Source organism: Orbicella faveolata, unplaced genomic scaffold (assembly GCF_042242905.1).
Source record: "Orbicella faveolata isolate gen_17 unplaced genomic scaffold, um_ofav_v1 contig_1, whole genome shotgun sequence".
In the NCBI taxonomy this organism is placed as follows: Eukaryota; Metazoa; Cnidaria; class Anthozoa; order Scleractinia; family Merulinidae; genus Orbicella; species Orbicella faveolata.
Window position 1 is genome coordinate 30,004,218 of NW_028301536.1, and position 13,695 is coordinate 30,017,912.

General features: G+C 39.6%; 2 protein-coding genes across 3 annotated transcripts; one reads left to right on the forward strand and one right to left on the reverse strand.

The window, feature by feature from the left end:
* Positions 1–778: 778 nt before the first annotated feature.
* Positions 779–10,913, reverse strand: LOC110052874 (prostatic acid phosphatase-like). The gene is made up of 14 exons (XM_089271690.1): positions 10,723–10,913; positions 9,375–9,470; positions 8,379–8,474; positions 7,703–7,789; positions 7,109–7,174; positions 6,772–6,870; positions 5,426–5,512; positions 4,101–4,227; positions 3,289–3,383; positions 2,592–2,695; positions 1,961–2,062; positions 1,798–1,874; positions 1,198–1,376; positions 779–919 (listed from the first exon to the last, which is right to left on the reverse strand). Exons 1-14 carry the CDS (start codon positions 10,831–10,833, stop codon positions 779–781), a joined length of 1,467 nt encoding a protein of 488 aa, XP_089127816.1. The 5' UTR covers positions 10,834–10,913.
* A 1,127-nt stretch (positions 10,914–12,040) lies between these two features.
* LOC110052786 (uncharacterized) lies at positions 12,041–13,109 on the forward strand. Of its 2 annotated transcripts, XM_020758958.2 has the most exons (2): positions 12,041–12,111; positions 12,291–13,109. In XM_020758958.2, the coding sequence occupies exon 2, from the start codon at positions 12,337–12,339 to the stop codon at positions 12,799–12,801; it is 465 nt and encodes a 154-aa protein (XP_020614617.2). In that variant the 5' UTR covers positions 12,041–12,111; positions 12,291–12,336; the 3' UTR covers positions 12,802–13,109. The 2 variants fall into 2 exon arrangements, with proteins under 2 accessions (XP_020614617.2, XP_020614616.2); XM_020758957.2 differs by having other exon boundaries at positions 12,047–13,109.
* Positions 13,110–13,695: the final 586 nt, after the last annotated feature.

Genomic DNA, 13,695 nt, shown 5'->3' on the forward strand with positions numbered 1-13,695 from the left:
CTACTGCAATCGACAATATCAAATTATTCATGTGGTTTGTTGAGTTATATGCAATATTGATAATTCATGCAGTACGAATGGTATCCTATCTCTGTAGTTATCTCTGTAGCGACTGAAACGCTTGGGGAGATTGGGGAGAGGAAAATATACAGAGTGCGGGGAGGCTGGGGAGAGAGAGAAAAAAGCAAGCGCGTGTAGACCTTTCTCTTTGTAAAATGAAAGAGGAAAGATGGATCTTCATCTTTTAAGTCGATTCTTTTTTTGTCAAGTCAATCCTGCATATGCATGTTCCATTCACTGAATTTCCGTACAGGGGAACATTTAATTCCTGGGCTTTTGATTTCTGATGTTATATGAGGAAAGTACACAAGAAATCCCTCACATTATATGCTTTATTATTTTGCCCTTAACATTGATTTCTTACACCATAATGGCAGTATTTGAATAAATTAAACTTCTAACCACCTCTTAACACAGGAATTTCCCCGCATGAATGAACTAAATGTTTAACCCTGTAACTTATTTTTCACGCCTCAGTTGAGTAGCCGACATCAAGTGTCCACTGTCTAGTTTACCTAAAAAATAAATCAAAAGCCTAAAATCTCACACAGTCATCATTGCGTTAAAACTAACACTTAGAAGCCGTATATGTTTTTTTAGCAAAAAAGCTCCGATCCTCTAGGCTCGCCCCCCACATCAGTATTTGATCAATGCATGCAGTACATGACTAGTGTAGGCATTTATGAAAAAAGTTAATTGCAGTTAACACTTTAAATGTTTACCCTGAGTAAACGAAATTAGTTCGACTGTTCTTTCCAACGCCATGCCCATCATCCTCTTCAATACAGTTCGAGGATTTTCCATACTTCGCAAAGTCCACTGCCTTTCCATCTACGGATGTCACACATTTGTTGATATTCTGTAGACAGAATACAGAGAATAAAGGGTTTATACGTCACTAAATAAAAACGCTCTTCAGCGTCAATTCAGGTCTAATGCACTAGTGTCTCCAATTGAATCGATAATCTACCCATTTGAAAATAAGAAAGATGTAAAGCAAAAAGATCAAAGTTCCCAAAATGGATCGCTAATTGTATTTACTAATAAGAAATTTCATTGAGACCCAATCAAGTTTATTTCTTGTTTGCTTGAAAATCATATTCCCTAATTATAAGTAAAGACAGTTTTAGTTTTCACCTGAATAGCAAACATTTCATAGCCTTTATTCTCTGCCAGGTCCTTGCATTCACTGAAGATCTGGTCTATGTCAGGATCCTTGTGATCGATGTGTTTGACGACTCCGAATGTCTTGGGAAAAATTCTGGTCTTCTTTTGCTTGCCTTCCCTGTAACATCCCTTTGGTTGATAATCAATCACTAGAAGTAAGGAAGGCGACTTGTAGTTAGTAAATTGCGATCGAAGAAGTCTCTGACTTCTTTAAGGGTAGTTCAATTGGATAAGGCCCCCACCCCCGTGGGGGAGTGAAGGGAGATAAACACGCGAGATCTAGAGCAGACAGTTCCTGATACGTATAATACACAACCTTGTAGACCTTTTTTTAATCACAAGGATTGAGCAGTTAACAATCTAAGACATACTACGGAAGCATTTTGAACTTGCTCAAGTTTTTGCTGAGGTACAGATTACGCGTCTCTGATATCTGAAATGCTCCCGTCGATGGTAAGGAAGGCAGTGAAATCAGGTCGGGAATCGAGGAATAAAGCTCAGTCTGACTTAACACGGTGGTACCATATTCATTACCACTTGGCTACCCAGTTCTGTTAGTTTCTGACACACCTTTAACGCAAGTACACTTCTCCTGCTCAAGCGCACATTCCTTTTTTATATCGACTGGTATGACGTCATGCGTTAACCTGAAAAACGGAATTAGGTTGTGAGTTTTAGCGAAAAAAGAAAAAAAAAAGATAACAAAAATTGCAGAGCATTGCAATGAGCTTACGTGATGAATTCATCCAGTGGACAGAACTCTTCACACTCAGGCAGTATCAGTGCATGGGGCACATTTTGACCAAATCGATACATCACACGAACCTCCAGGCCTCTGTAAATATGGTTCAAACTTCAATTCAGTATTGATAATTATTGGAAGAATAATCAAGTTGAGACGAGTGTGATGAACCGAAATCCCACTGCGCGCGAACTTCGTATAATTAGCGTATGTTAGCGGTCTACATGCTGTCTGAACTGTAACAATAAAGTTAAAAGTAGAAACAATCGGATGGAAGAAATTTCGAGGACTGGCAACATTGAACGAGGCCTCAACCTGAGTGCAATTTGGCGTGAAGAATATTCAAAGAGGCACAGCCAATTGTAAGACAGTAACCTTATTGTGTTATTCGATACCTAAAGCCGGATTGCACTCCAAGAGATTTTAGAATAAGTTCTCTCTTCGAAGGCATCGCAAGCACTATTATGAGCTATTAGCGAGTAGACAAGGATGAGAGAATCAGTCAGATTCGAGTATTTTTAATAAAACAAGTTGATTCTCTACTAATTAACAAGTAGACTTATGTTTGAGTTCCAGATTGTTATGGGGCGAGAGTATAACTGATATTCAAAATTCTACTCACTCTCTGGATTGGAACAGTTCAATCATGACTGCGCTCGAGTAATCTGGTGAAATTCCATCGAATACTTCAAGAGCACTCATAAATGCTGAAAGCGTGGTGTCGTGCTAAAGAGAGGCAAATTAATTTTAATCAGGGAAAAACCTAGATGTCACAATAAACCAAGTACTCAATTAAGTTAGAGCGACAGTACGCGCTCAAGTATGTACGTATGTTCATGGCGAGAAGCGAGGCGTTCCTGGTAAAAGAATCATATGATTTCGAATGGGACTGTGTGACAGAGTGAGAACATTCGCACATGATTATTTTCTTCAGGCTGTAAAGCACTGTGATCGTTTTTAAGCACGTGCCGTCATTGGGCGAAACGCAACCCTCCCCAAATAATCTTGATATATACGTTGAACGCGGAGAAAGAAGCTCTGCTTGAGGTTATCGGAGTCCTTCACCTCCGCCACCATGGATACGTTGAGAGAAAAGAGGACATTTTGATGGTCTAACTTAATTTCGGAAAATCAAAGTTTAATCTCAGTTGTCAATACTGGAAACGAGGCTAGCACTGCCTCATATCTTTTTTAACATTGCATCTCATATTATTTCAGCCTTCATTCATTTTAAAAATCGTTATGGGTCTCTATGAACTGTTACGTTATCATTAGGACCCTCTGTAGACAGGCGTAACTAGCACTTGGTTTTCACTTACAGCTGAATACAGATAGATTTTCTTGGCTGGGTCTCCTCCTGTCTTCGGCGATGAGACGAGTTTCATGTTTTCAATCATTCTTCCCACCAGTGCACCTACAATAACAATTGGAATTTATATTCCAAGATTTTAAGTTCTAAAATTTTCGATATAGTACCCGGACATTTATTAGAGTGATTTTTAATGAGGTACAAAGGCCAGAGATAAAAGAAAGCGGCACCTCATGTAAGCATACATGCATCAGTTATAGAATGCAATTCAGTCGCTACACAGAATCAAAGTGGCGGCCAAAATCGTCATTACCAAGAGATTATCAACGTACTTACCTTGATAATCTCTTGTCACTACCCATTATCAATGTCCTACCAAAACAATAATTTGTGCGAATTTTCTATTTTGGCACAAGTCGGAAGCATAGCCAAAGTATTTTAAATTGCGGTTACTCGTAAATTCCTGTCTTTAAAAGCAATATACACGAGCAGAAATGAGCATGTCATTCAAGAGGAGAGGTCACTTTACAACTTTTCTCCCCTTGTAAATGACCCACTAATACCTACTTTTAAAAAATCTCGGAACAACCTCCAATTAATATGCTTCACTGACTTGATAGAGAAGTTCAAATGCAAAGACTGCAGAGCAACACGCAAGCCAATATAGCAACTCTCCTCCACATAAAACTCGTTATTTCTGGGCCAGAGACATATCTCCAGCGGTCCTGGATGTTTGAAGGGGACGGCGAAACAATCATTCCCCCTCCCTCTTGTTTGATTACCAACCGATCCCAAAATACCCCCCCCCCCCCCTGCACAAACCTCCAGTGAGTCTCGCTTTTTCACGGGTGTTAAAATTCCACCCCATGCCATAATCAGACACTTTTCTCATATCTTCATACGTTGAACCGTTTAAAACCCAGTCAGGCAGTTTCATATTGTGAGCTTTCTAGAAGAAAAAAATGCAAGACAAGAGATAATCTCTTGAACAAGATTAATATTGGTTGAATAAACTATTTTTAGCAGTCTTAAAAGTTATTTCCAGGCTAAAATGGAAGTTGTGATCCCCTATCATTATCAAACAATGTTGTGACTCATTTTTAAGTTTTGCAGAACTTCCATATAGTAAGCAAATGTAAACTTACTTCTCTGACGCGTAAGAACCTGCTTTGCTTCATTTTGAAGGTACAGTGGGACCGTCATATGACTAAGTGCAAAGTAATTGGGAATAAGTGTTTTATTGCATAAGATACGATATGATATGATAAAATATTTAGAGAGAACGCCACATCAGCCTTAGCTGGTTTTCACGCGGATCCTCTATCCTGGTCCAATTGGAATTTAGAGAGTTGGTTTTTGTGGAGGGAGGAAAACCGGAGAACCCGGAGAGAAACCCTCGGAGCAAGGCGAGAACCAAAAACAAACTCAACCCACATATGACGCCGGACCGGAATCGAACCCGGTCCACATTAGTGGGAGGGAAGCGCTCTCACCGCTGCGCCATCCCTGGTCCCCAAATACAGCAATAGCTTACAGTAATAATTTGGTATGGTTGGTAAATATCGTCCGTTTTTTCTGCGGGGATCAGTTTAATTGGAAAGGAGTTCTTTACCAGGTTTGCACTGGGGTAATGTGTTTCCGTTTGAAATGTATTTCTACGCTTGCCTTGCATATTGGTTAAGAAGCACACGCTATAGTTCTGGCTAATCTAATGTGAAACCCTTCCACACTACGCCGGAGAAATTTGAAAACGCGACAATCACCGGTCATTTCAGATTTTTGTCTGAGGAAAACTCGGGCAGGGAAGTCAGGTGATTATCGTGACGCCATCGTTTTCGAAAAGCTGCGTTTTCAAACTGTTTTCCGTGCACACTAAACAACGCAAAGCCGGCGATTTTTTTTTTTAATTCCCCCGGTTTGAGAAGCGTTTTCGAAAAGCTCCGTTTTCAAACTGTTTTCTGTGCACACTAAAACGCAAAGCCGGCGTTTTCTTTTTAATTCCTCCGGTTTGAGAAGCGTTTTCGAAAAGCTCCGTTTTCGTCAGGGATTAGTGTGGACGGTAGGGATAACCATAGAAACAAAGCTGCGTTTTCAAATTTCTCTGGCGTAGTCAAACAAAGCTTAATCCACTAACTGGTCTGCTTTACCTCACTAATCAATGGGTCAACAATACTCCACATACTCGACACGTCAATTTCTTCTCCACTGTTTTTAGAGACATAGTCCAGCAAATCCTGACAAGTGTCGATAGACAACATCGTTAATAATACCGTATATATTGGGGTTAAAACGTACTCCTCTCCCCGCCCTGACATAGGCATCCTTTCCCAACGCATGGTATCAAATTTAAGATCATTTACGACAGAAACCCATCACTAGGAGCGTGCAATGCAACTCCCATCCTAAGCCTATGTCACGGCAGTTTTACAGACCTGTCTATTTTTAGGCTTCCTTTCCCGCGAAATAGGTCAATTCCAGTCTACATGAGCATGCATCGGTGAGGAAAAAAATGGCGGTTTTTCTTTTTAATCTTCTAGTGAAATGATGACGTCGGTTAAAATTTAAGTCCGTGCTTGTGATTGGTCACTGCATGTGGTTCCAGCGGGGATCTGAATTCGCGGTAAATTCAAACTAAAAACAAATCGGTCGGTGCCGCCGTGACAGGAATATGGGGTAGTTGCACGCTCTTAGTTATGGGCTCCTGTGTACAGTTATAGCCAAACTTTCTCGTACAATAGATTTTTTCACCCAACAGTTCAAAGACAATCTTTTTGGCTAACGATCGGACTAATTTAAATCCAGAGACTTGTTCAATGGGCGACGTAAATAGTTCACATTGTATTGCGAAGAACGTTTCGTGCAATGCACTTTTACTTTTAAATGTAAAATTAACCACCCTATGCCACAGTATTTCTTTCCCTTCCAGTTCTCTAAGTTTGCTGCGACAAGTTAAGCATGACGACTGAAAACACATCATTGTATAGGGGAGAAGGGATAGATAGATAGAAACTTTATTGACGTGTCAATGCCTTGAAGCCTTGGAAATCCCATACTAATTTGGGACACAAAATAAATAGAGGAAAAGAGGAAAAAGAAACAATTGAAAAAATACTCACAGTATAAATATTTAAGATGTCTAATAATAATACTGTATAAGATCTAATCAAATCATCCTCTATCCCAGGACCTCTCTTTTTCCCTTCCCTATAGCATTTGTTTGTAAACTGCTGCTGTTGCTGAACAAGGGTCTCTCTATCTCTCGCTTCAGGGGAAGGGAAAAAGAGAGGGGTAACCTGGGAACGAAATTCAATAAAACCAGGGTAAATGGTCTACTGACAACGAAATGAGGTTCAAAATAACAATGCGTCAACAATATCGTGGCCCCCCTATAGGTGTGGTATAGACTATGGTCTGGTAAATCCTGTTGTACTGTGGTTTGTTTCACACTAGAATTGCATGCTAAGTCCACGTGGCATAGTAAGTAGATTATTACCTTGTATTTCAGGGACATCTCTATGTATTCGGGCTGCTTTTTGCCCTCGTCGTAAAGTTTAAAATATCGATCGCAGGGGTAGTCAAAAGGTGCGAGCAGCTGCGTCAAAGCAAAACAATTTGTTAGCCAATAGCAGAAGTTATAATCCTTGTACATTATTACTGACTTGTTTTCCCTCCTACTTGGTCCTCTCTACTTTTGTGCAGTCCGGTCCTTCGACACAGTCCCTTGACAATTCTTAAATTGCTAGTAGTGCTTATTACAGAACTGAAGACTAACTGAATTGGTTGCTATTTATACTTAAAGCGACGATGAACATATACAGGAAAAAACTTACATAATCGTCTTCCAACGGTACTACATGGATTCCTATTGGTTGCCAGTCTAAATTATCTCGCCATATCTGAAGATGAACACAAAAAACATCCCCTTATTGCCCGGCATTGATGACCTTTGATGCTTACTTCGTTCTCGTTTTCTGCTTCTCGGACGCAAAATTTGACCAACATATAGCCAACTTGGCTGATATTTGTTCAATTACCCATTATTGTATTCCGTGTGCTGTACAAGTGTTTAAAGTGTTTAACACTGTACTTTTAAATCGCAACAGCATCAAGAAACATAATGGCTTAAAACAACTGAATAAATTTAGTCGCAGAGACAGCCGCTCAGTGTAAACACCCGTAAATAGCGAAATAAACTATTCGAGAGTTGAAAACATACATAAATCCGCTTGTCAGCGAGAATCTGATTGTGGTGGAGAAGATGTCACTTCTTCTCTCACTTGAAAACTCAAGCTACGGGCACCGTCTTTTTCATGACATCATAACCTTGTGGAGTAAAACGTCCGTGAGACACATCCCCATTTTTTTTAGTTGATCAATGAAAATCGCTGTAACGTTGAAGAGGGGAGAGTTGCAGATATGTTTACCTGATGACCTTTTGGTGGGTACAGGCCATTCAGCTGTGTCTGTGCACTCATTAGTGTTCGGTCATAGTCACTACTCCGAATGTAGATCTGTTTGGGAAAACCAGCAGGTAAATGAAAACAAACGTCTTGATGGAAATATCGTACAATAAGTTGATCTTATAAGCCAGTGCACATTGTGAACAGGACGGATATCAACATTTGAAAACAACATCTTCGATATGCTGAACCACTATGCTGTCTGGAGTAAGGAGAGCTTTTTACTGTCCCTACGAAATTCGCAAAACATTCACTAAGTCTGATCCACTGGTCAGCGGAATCACTCAATAAAGTTTACAACTCATAGACTGACCGACTGCACGAGCTAACCCGATTTCAGTTCTTATTCCTAATCGCACCTGTTTGGTGCGCTTCGGCGGCATATCAGTTTGGTCAGGCCATGGTTAATATTTTGGCCAGACGTAGTCGAGCCAAAATACCCAAGGCGAGACCAAACGAGTCTAATATGCCGCCGATTAAGATTAGGTATTTATCGTACAAGAATTCGGCCAAGTGACTTGATATCGCGGGATATCAGGACAGTAGATACAGTTTCTGATTGGCTAATTTGGATACGTTAAACAGATATACTCGTTCATTGATGTGTATTCACTCGTAAAGAGGATGAAAACTCCCTTACCTCTTTGAGAATGTAAGTGGCATTTAATAGCTTATACCCTTCGACATATCGACTCTTGAGGAATTTACCAAGAGCATATTCTCCTCGCATTCCTTTCTAAAAACATGGAAATAGTCTATGTCATTAAGGAAGCCTGTCAAAACAACTTCAAAATATGAATGACAATAGCCACGCTTAAAAGATAAGGTTTAGATTTATTTGTATTGCTTTCATTTAGAAAGGTCGATGTCTTGACTAAAAGTGAGGAAGTTACCGAGAGCATATGTCGCCCACCCCCGCGTGGGGAGGGGGGGGGGGGCGGGGGGAAGGCCTTTCATATAAAAAGGACGGCGCTGCTTGTCGTACCTTTCAGGGGTTAGAACAGCAGTTTTTGGTGCCTCTTAGGATGTTTAGCCTCGAAAGTTCCTCAGCAGGAGCTTTCGGGCCACCTTTTAGTGCATTGAGCCGAAAAAAAATATGACAGGAGATAATGTGGTGCCTCTTATTAGGGGTGAAAAGAAATTTCAAGCCACGCCCACAAAACAGGATCTTGGTACCAGTCAGGGGTTCTCCGACGAGCACCCTCGTCCTTTTTATATGGGACCTCCCTCCCACCGGATGCCGGCTTAGAGCGTTTCTTTGTGAAAATATAAACATACTCCAGTCATTATGAAGCCTGTCTAGATAATTTAAAGATGTCAACAAAAACGACGACTTTCTTTATGAAAATCTGATGCCTTGAATTCACTGAAATTGTGCAAAAAAACATTTGCCGCTTGATTTTCTAGTTACGCCTTATTTTGTGGTTGTCTCTGTCCTGATCTCTCCTACGCAGAGACTCGAAGGGTTTTTTGGGTGGAGAAAATCTGCTGAACACGATATGAGTGCAGGCCTAGAGTTACGTTGCGCCTGCGCTCACCTCGCACAGCAACATTCTATAACGAACGTTTCAAACTTCTGCGGAGGAGAGAGGGATTTTGTCATTATCTGAGAAAAATTTTTTTGGTCAGTACTGACTTGTGTTAGCATTCCAATTCCCTGCGGCCACACGTCTTCTTGGTACGGATCATTTGGATAAATATGAGTAGGAGAGCGGTCACCATGGCGATAAACCTGCCGAGAGAGAAAGCCTATCTTTACTTCTCCACGTTGTGTGAATATGTTAGCACATCCATAGATGCATTATTAAAGAGACACGTTTTGACATAAAATCTACAACATCCTGAACATGAAAACATTTACAAAGAGTTGAAAATCAATTGTTGCAATTTGATAAAAAGAAAATTGAAAAAAATATTTCTTAGTTTTCATGCTCCAAACAAATGCGCTGTAATTCAACACCTTTTCAGAAAGAAAAAAGGACGCTTCACCTGGACTCAACCTCATACCGAAATTAGACGATTTAGACCAAAAATGAGTTTATGTGAGGGAAATTGGCAGGAAAATTTTTGGAGTAAAGTATGGCGTAGGAAAAAAATGAAAAGATGGACAATGCAAGCCGACAAAAGAGAATGAGCGGGAGGAGAGTGGATAATATAAACCTTGATGCTTCAGTGAGCGTGGAAGTAAAGTTACTACAGTAGACCACCTGACTAAAAGGATTGAAAATTCCCTTGAGCGATCGGCAGTTGAGGGTGTGACGCACGATAGAACGCAACTAGCAGCAACTAAAATCAGGAATACGCTGAGAACAGAATGGTTTGTCTGTACTTTTCGAGAAGACGTTGTTCCTATAAAGGGTCGAAAATGATGAGTCCAATTTATAGAGGCTAATATTTAAATGGGATTCAAAGCCATTTAAACATCATCAGTCCCTTTGTTCACTTTCGTGACATCAGAAAAGAATATGATGTTCTCGTTAGGGAATTCCAAAGAATAAAAAATATATATGTGTTGATATCATGCTCACAGGCTCGGATCAGATAACAGTGACTAGCAACAACTTAGAAATTCATTCATTATTACCTAGGCTTGACGATTGACCGTTCTCAGTGAAAAAAAAAAAAAAAAAAAAAAACTATTACCACAATTAATTTTGATGCGTTTCTGAAAAAAAAAAAAAACACTTTGGCTTTACCTTTGCGTATTTCAGTTGGAATGTATTGAAAGTTCTGTTCAAACAACTTTACAAAGCTGGAAAAACGTATGGCAGTTCAGGATTTTTAGAAAGAACAAAGCGGATTATACATCAACGTGGTTTGTTCTAGACCTTGTCAATATTCTGTAACAATTTCAATCTCATGAAACGGTTTATAATCTCATTGCTGGAAAGTGACAACAAAAAGGTAACAATTTCTTCCGCTCAAAAGTCGAGTCTCCTTATAGCGTGTAGTATTTAAAAGCACAAGTTATTACTTTGACTCACCACATTTACCATCACAAGTTTTCGCTGGGTCTCGCAGGTTATTGAAGTTGGGTGTTGGGACCAAAACAGAAACGCGATAAGGTAACAGAGGCGCAAACAATGTCGATCCATGTTTATGTTTTCTCCGAGAAAGCTTTTAGTAAACTTGTGGTTTTGCTTCGGTATGTAGAATTTAAGAAGTTCGCAAACAACAATCGTACCGTTTTTCTAAAGAATTATGTTTCGGAAATGTTATTCAGCCTTTGTCTATTATATTATGTCCAAGTCAGGAACAATTAACATATACCTTTATGCCCTCATTAGTTATTTTGTCCTTTGTTTATCAAACAGAGACGCTTGTTAAGGACGCAGTATTAAATGTTTTTCTCTCTCATTTCGTTAAAGCAACTGCTCACAGCTTTCCATCTACTTCAACTGTGTGACAGAAACGCGGCAAAACAAAAAAAACCATCTCAAAAACTGATTGTCATTTTTTCAGGAAAAGCGTTGTTCCCTGACAACACCCAATGCCTCGAGCTCTTAACGTGGCGTTCACGAATATCCAAATTATTTTGAAAATTTATGGACATGTTTAACAGGTTCTCTATGTGATTTTGAATATATTTAGTTCTAGATCTTGAAATTGATCTTGCTGGGACTCCTAAGCTTCTTGCTTGTTCAGTGAGTGAAACATCTCTGCAAAACTTGTTTTTATAACCAGAGTTCAGACAATATCTGTTATCTTCTGGTAGCAATCTTCAACGACAACTAATTTATCAGCGTCTCACCAAAATCAGTAGATTAAGCAATTCTGTGGGTTTATTGCCAAATAATAATAAAAAAAGGTGTTGAGCTTTGTATATTACTTTCTCTGACATTTGCCTTTGGCAAATTAAAACGGACTTAAAGTCAAATGATATGAGGTATCCAGGTATTCTGTTTCACTTGGAAGAACTACATTATAATTCCCAATCAGCAAAGCAATGACAAAAGAATTAAAGCGAAAGAAGGTCGAGAATTGTGTTTTTGTGCTGACAATTGGAGCAGCGTTAAATTTTTCTTGAAGTTTTCCCACGAGGAAGAAATAACTTTTTCGTTTATAAGTTTTCGATTTTACTAGATCCATTAGGCGCTTGATGGACGTCATACGGTATGCGAGGTTTCAAATTAACTATTTTTGGAATTTGACGGTTTCATTAGACGTGAGAATTGCGAACGTTTCTGTTACTATAATTTGAGCGCGTTTGCACTATTCGGGCTTTGTGTTCGGTGTAATTTCCGGGCAAGAAGACTCTGCAGGCACATGGATGGGTGTCCTGTGCCCCTACCGTGGGTCCCAGGCCTTCGTGTAGTCCAGTCATTCCAACATGGCGGATGAGAAGTCGACGTCCGGAAATTGCACCATTTGATGTAATTTCAGCCATACAATTTACATTTATGTGTTCTTTTCCATTCACTTGGCCTAAACGGTGGTAATAACGGTGTTTTGGAAAACGTCTGGCAGTAATGTCATCTTCAAGCCCTTCAAAACAAAGTGCAAAAAGCGCTGAAGAAAATCTGGAACCGATATTCTTTTTCTCTCGTTCTAGATTGCCCTATTGCCAATTTTCAAATTTTTACGAGGTTGATATCGAGATGCCGGAAGGTGTGTTTCCGTCAGTGGAACATTATTTCCAAGGCATGAAGTTCATTCCAGAAGACAGGGCACGGTTCATGAAAGGTGGAGAATTTGACAAGAAGAAGAACGAAACTTCAGCCAGAAATGCTAAAGAAGAAATCGCGAAAGGAAAACTTGCCAAGTCTGCCGGTTCAAAATCTGGTTCTGCAAAGTACAAGTTGACTTTAGCTGCTGACGGTTTAGACCAAGGGGTGGCAAAGCATAGGATGAAAAGAGCTTTGCAAAGAAAATTCGAACAAGAGCCTTATAGAAGCCTCCTTTTAGGAACTGTGGGCACACAGCTAATCCACATTCCAACTCGAGGTCAAACGGATTTTTGGACTGGAAAAAGGGACAAGAAAACAGGTGAAATTGTTGGAGAGAATACCATGGGAAAACTACTCATGGAAGTCAGAGATGCCATTCTGGGTTCAACTTGCTGATGGCAATTATTCATGAAATCCTAAGAGAGGCTGAGATTTGGTGAAACTTTTACTGAGAGTGGATCCTGGAACAACATTGTTAGGATAATTAGAAAAAAAACATAACAAAACAAAACAAAAAGAACCAATCCACCCATCCCGGAAAAAAACCAACAACATAAGAAACACAACACTAAACCACTGAACAACAACAACAAAAATAAAATAGAAAAAGGTATATGTTCCGCTATGAAATATCTAAATCAGGCATTGAATTAAAATCGAGGCCTCATAAATACACTGTAATAAAAGAAAGTTACAAATTAGAAGGAGTGACATTTATTACTCTAGGTATATTGGGGTGTTTCTTAAGGAGTATCTTCATCTCCACCTGAGATGTGTTTTATAAGAAGAGGGCAAGAGAGACCAGCGGAGGAGAAGGTTGGTTGTTTAGCGATGGTTGCAAAGAATGCTGCAAATTTGATTTCAGTCACTTTTTTTGTTTTCTTCAGTTTGAGGCTGCAACTCACCTTTAACCTGAATCTTACACAAGTGGTATAAGTCTGGGGGATTAAAACAAAAGAATTTTTTTCTAATTCTTCTGTCACCTGTGCCATGGAGCCAGATTAAAAACTCAACTAACTTTGAGAATAGACCTGTTATAGGTGCTGATGCTGGCAATTGAGCACTCAGTTCAAAATGAGTGACAGTAATGTTTGCAATTGTTTTCAGTCTCGAATTTTTCTGCTGTTGTAAAAAAAAAAAAATTGTCAGCAGGCAGAAAATTTAACGCTCTAAACAGTATAACAATGAAAAAATACAGAGAGAAATCTGCATGTTTTATTTTGAATAGTTTTCAGTTTGAAGTTTGTTTATTTAGAGACTTTGCTGCAAGCTTCCGGGTCGAAGCGCGCG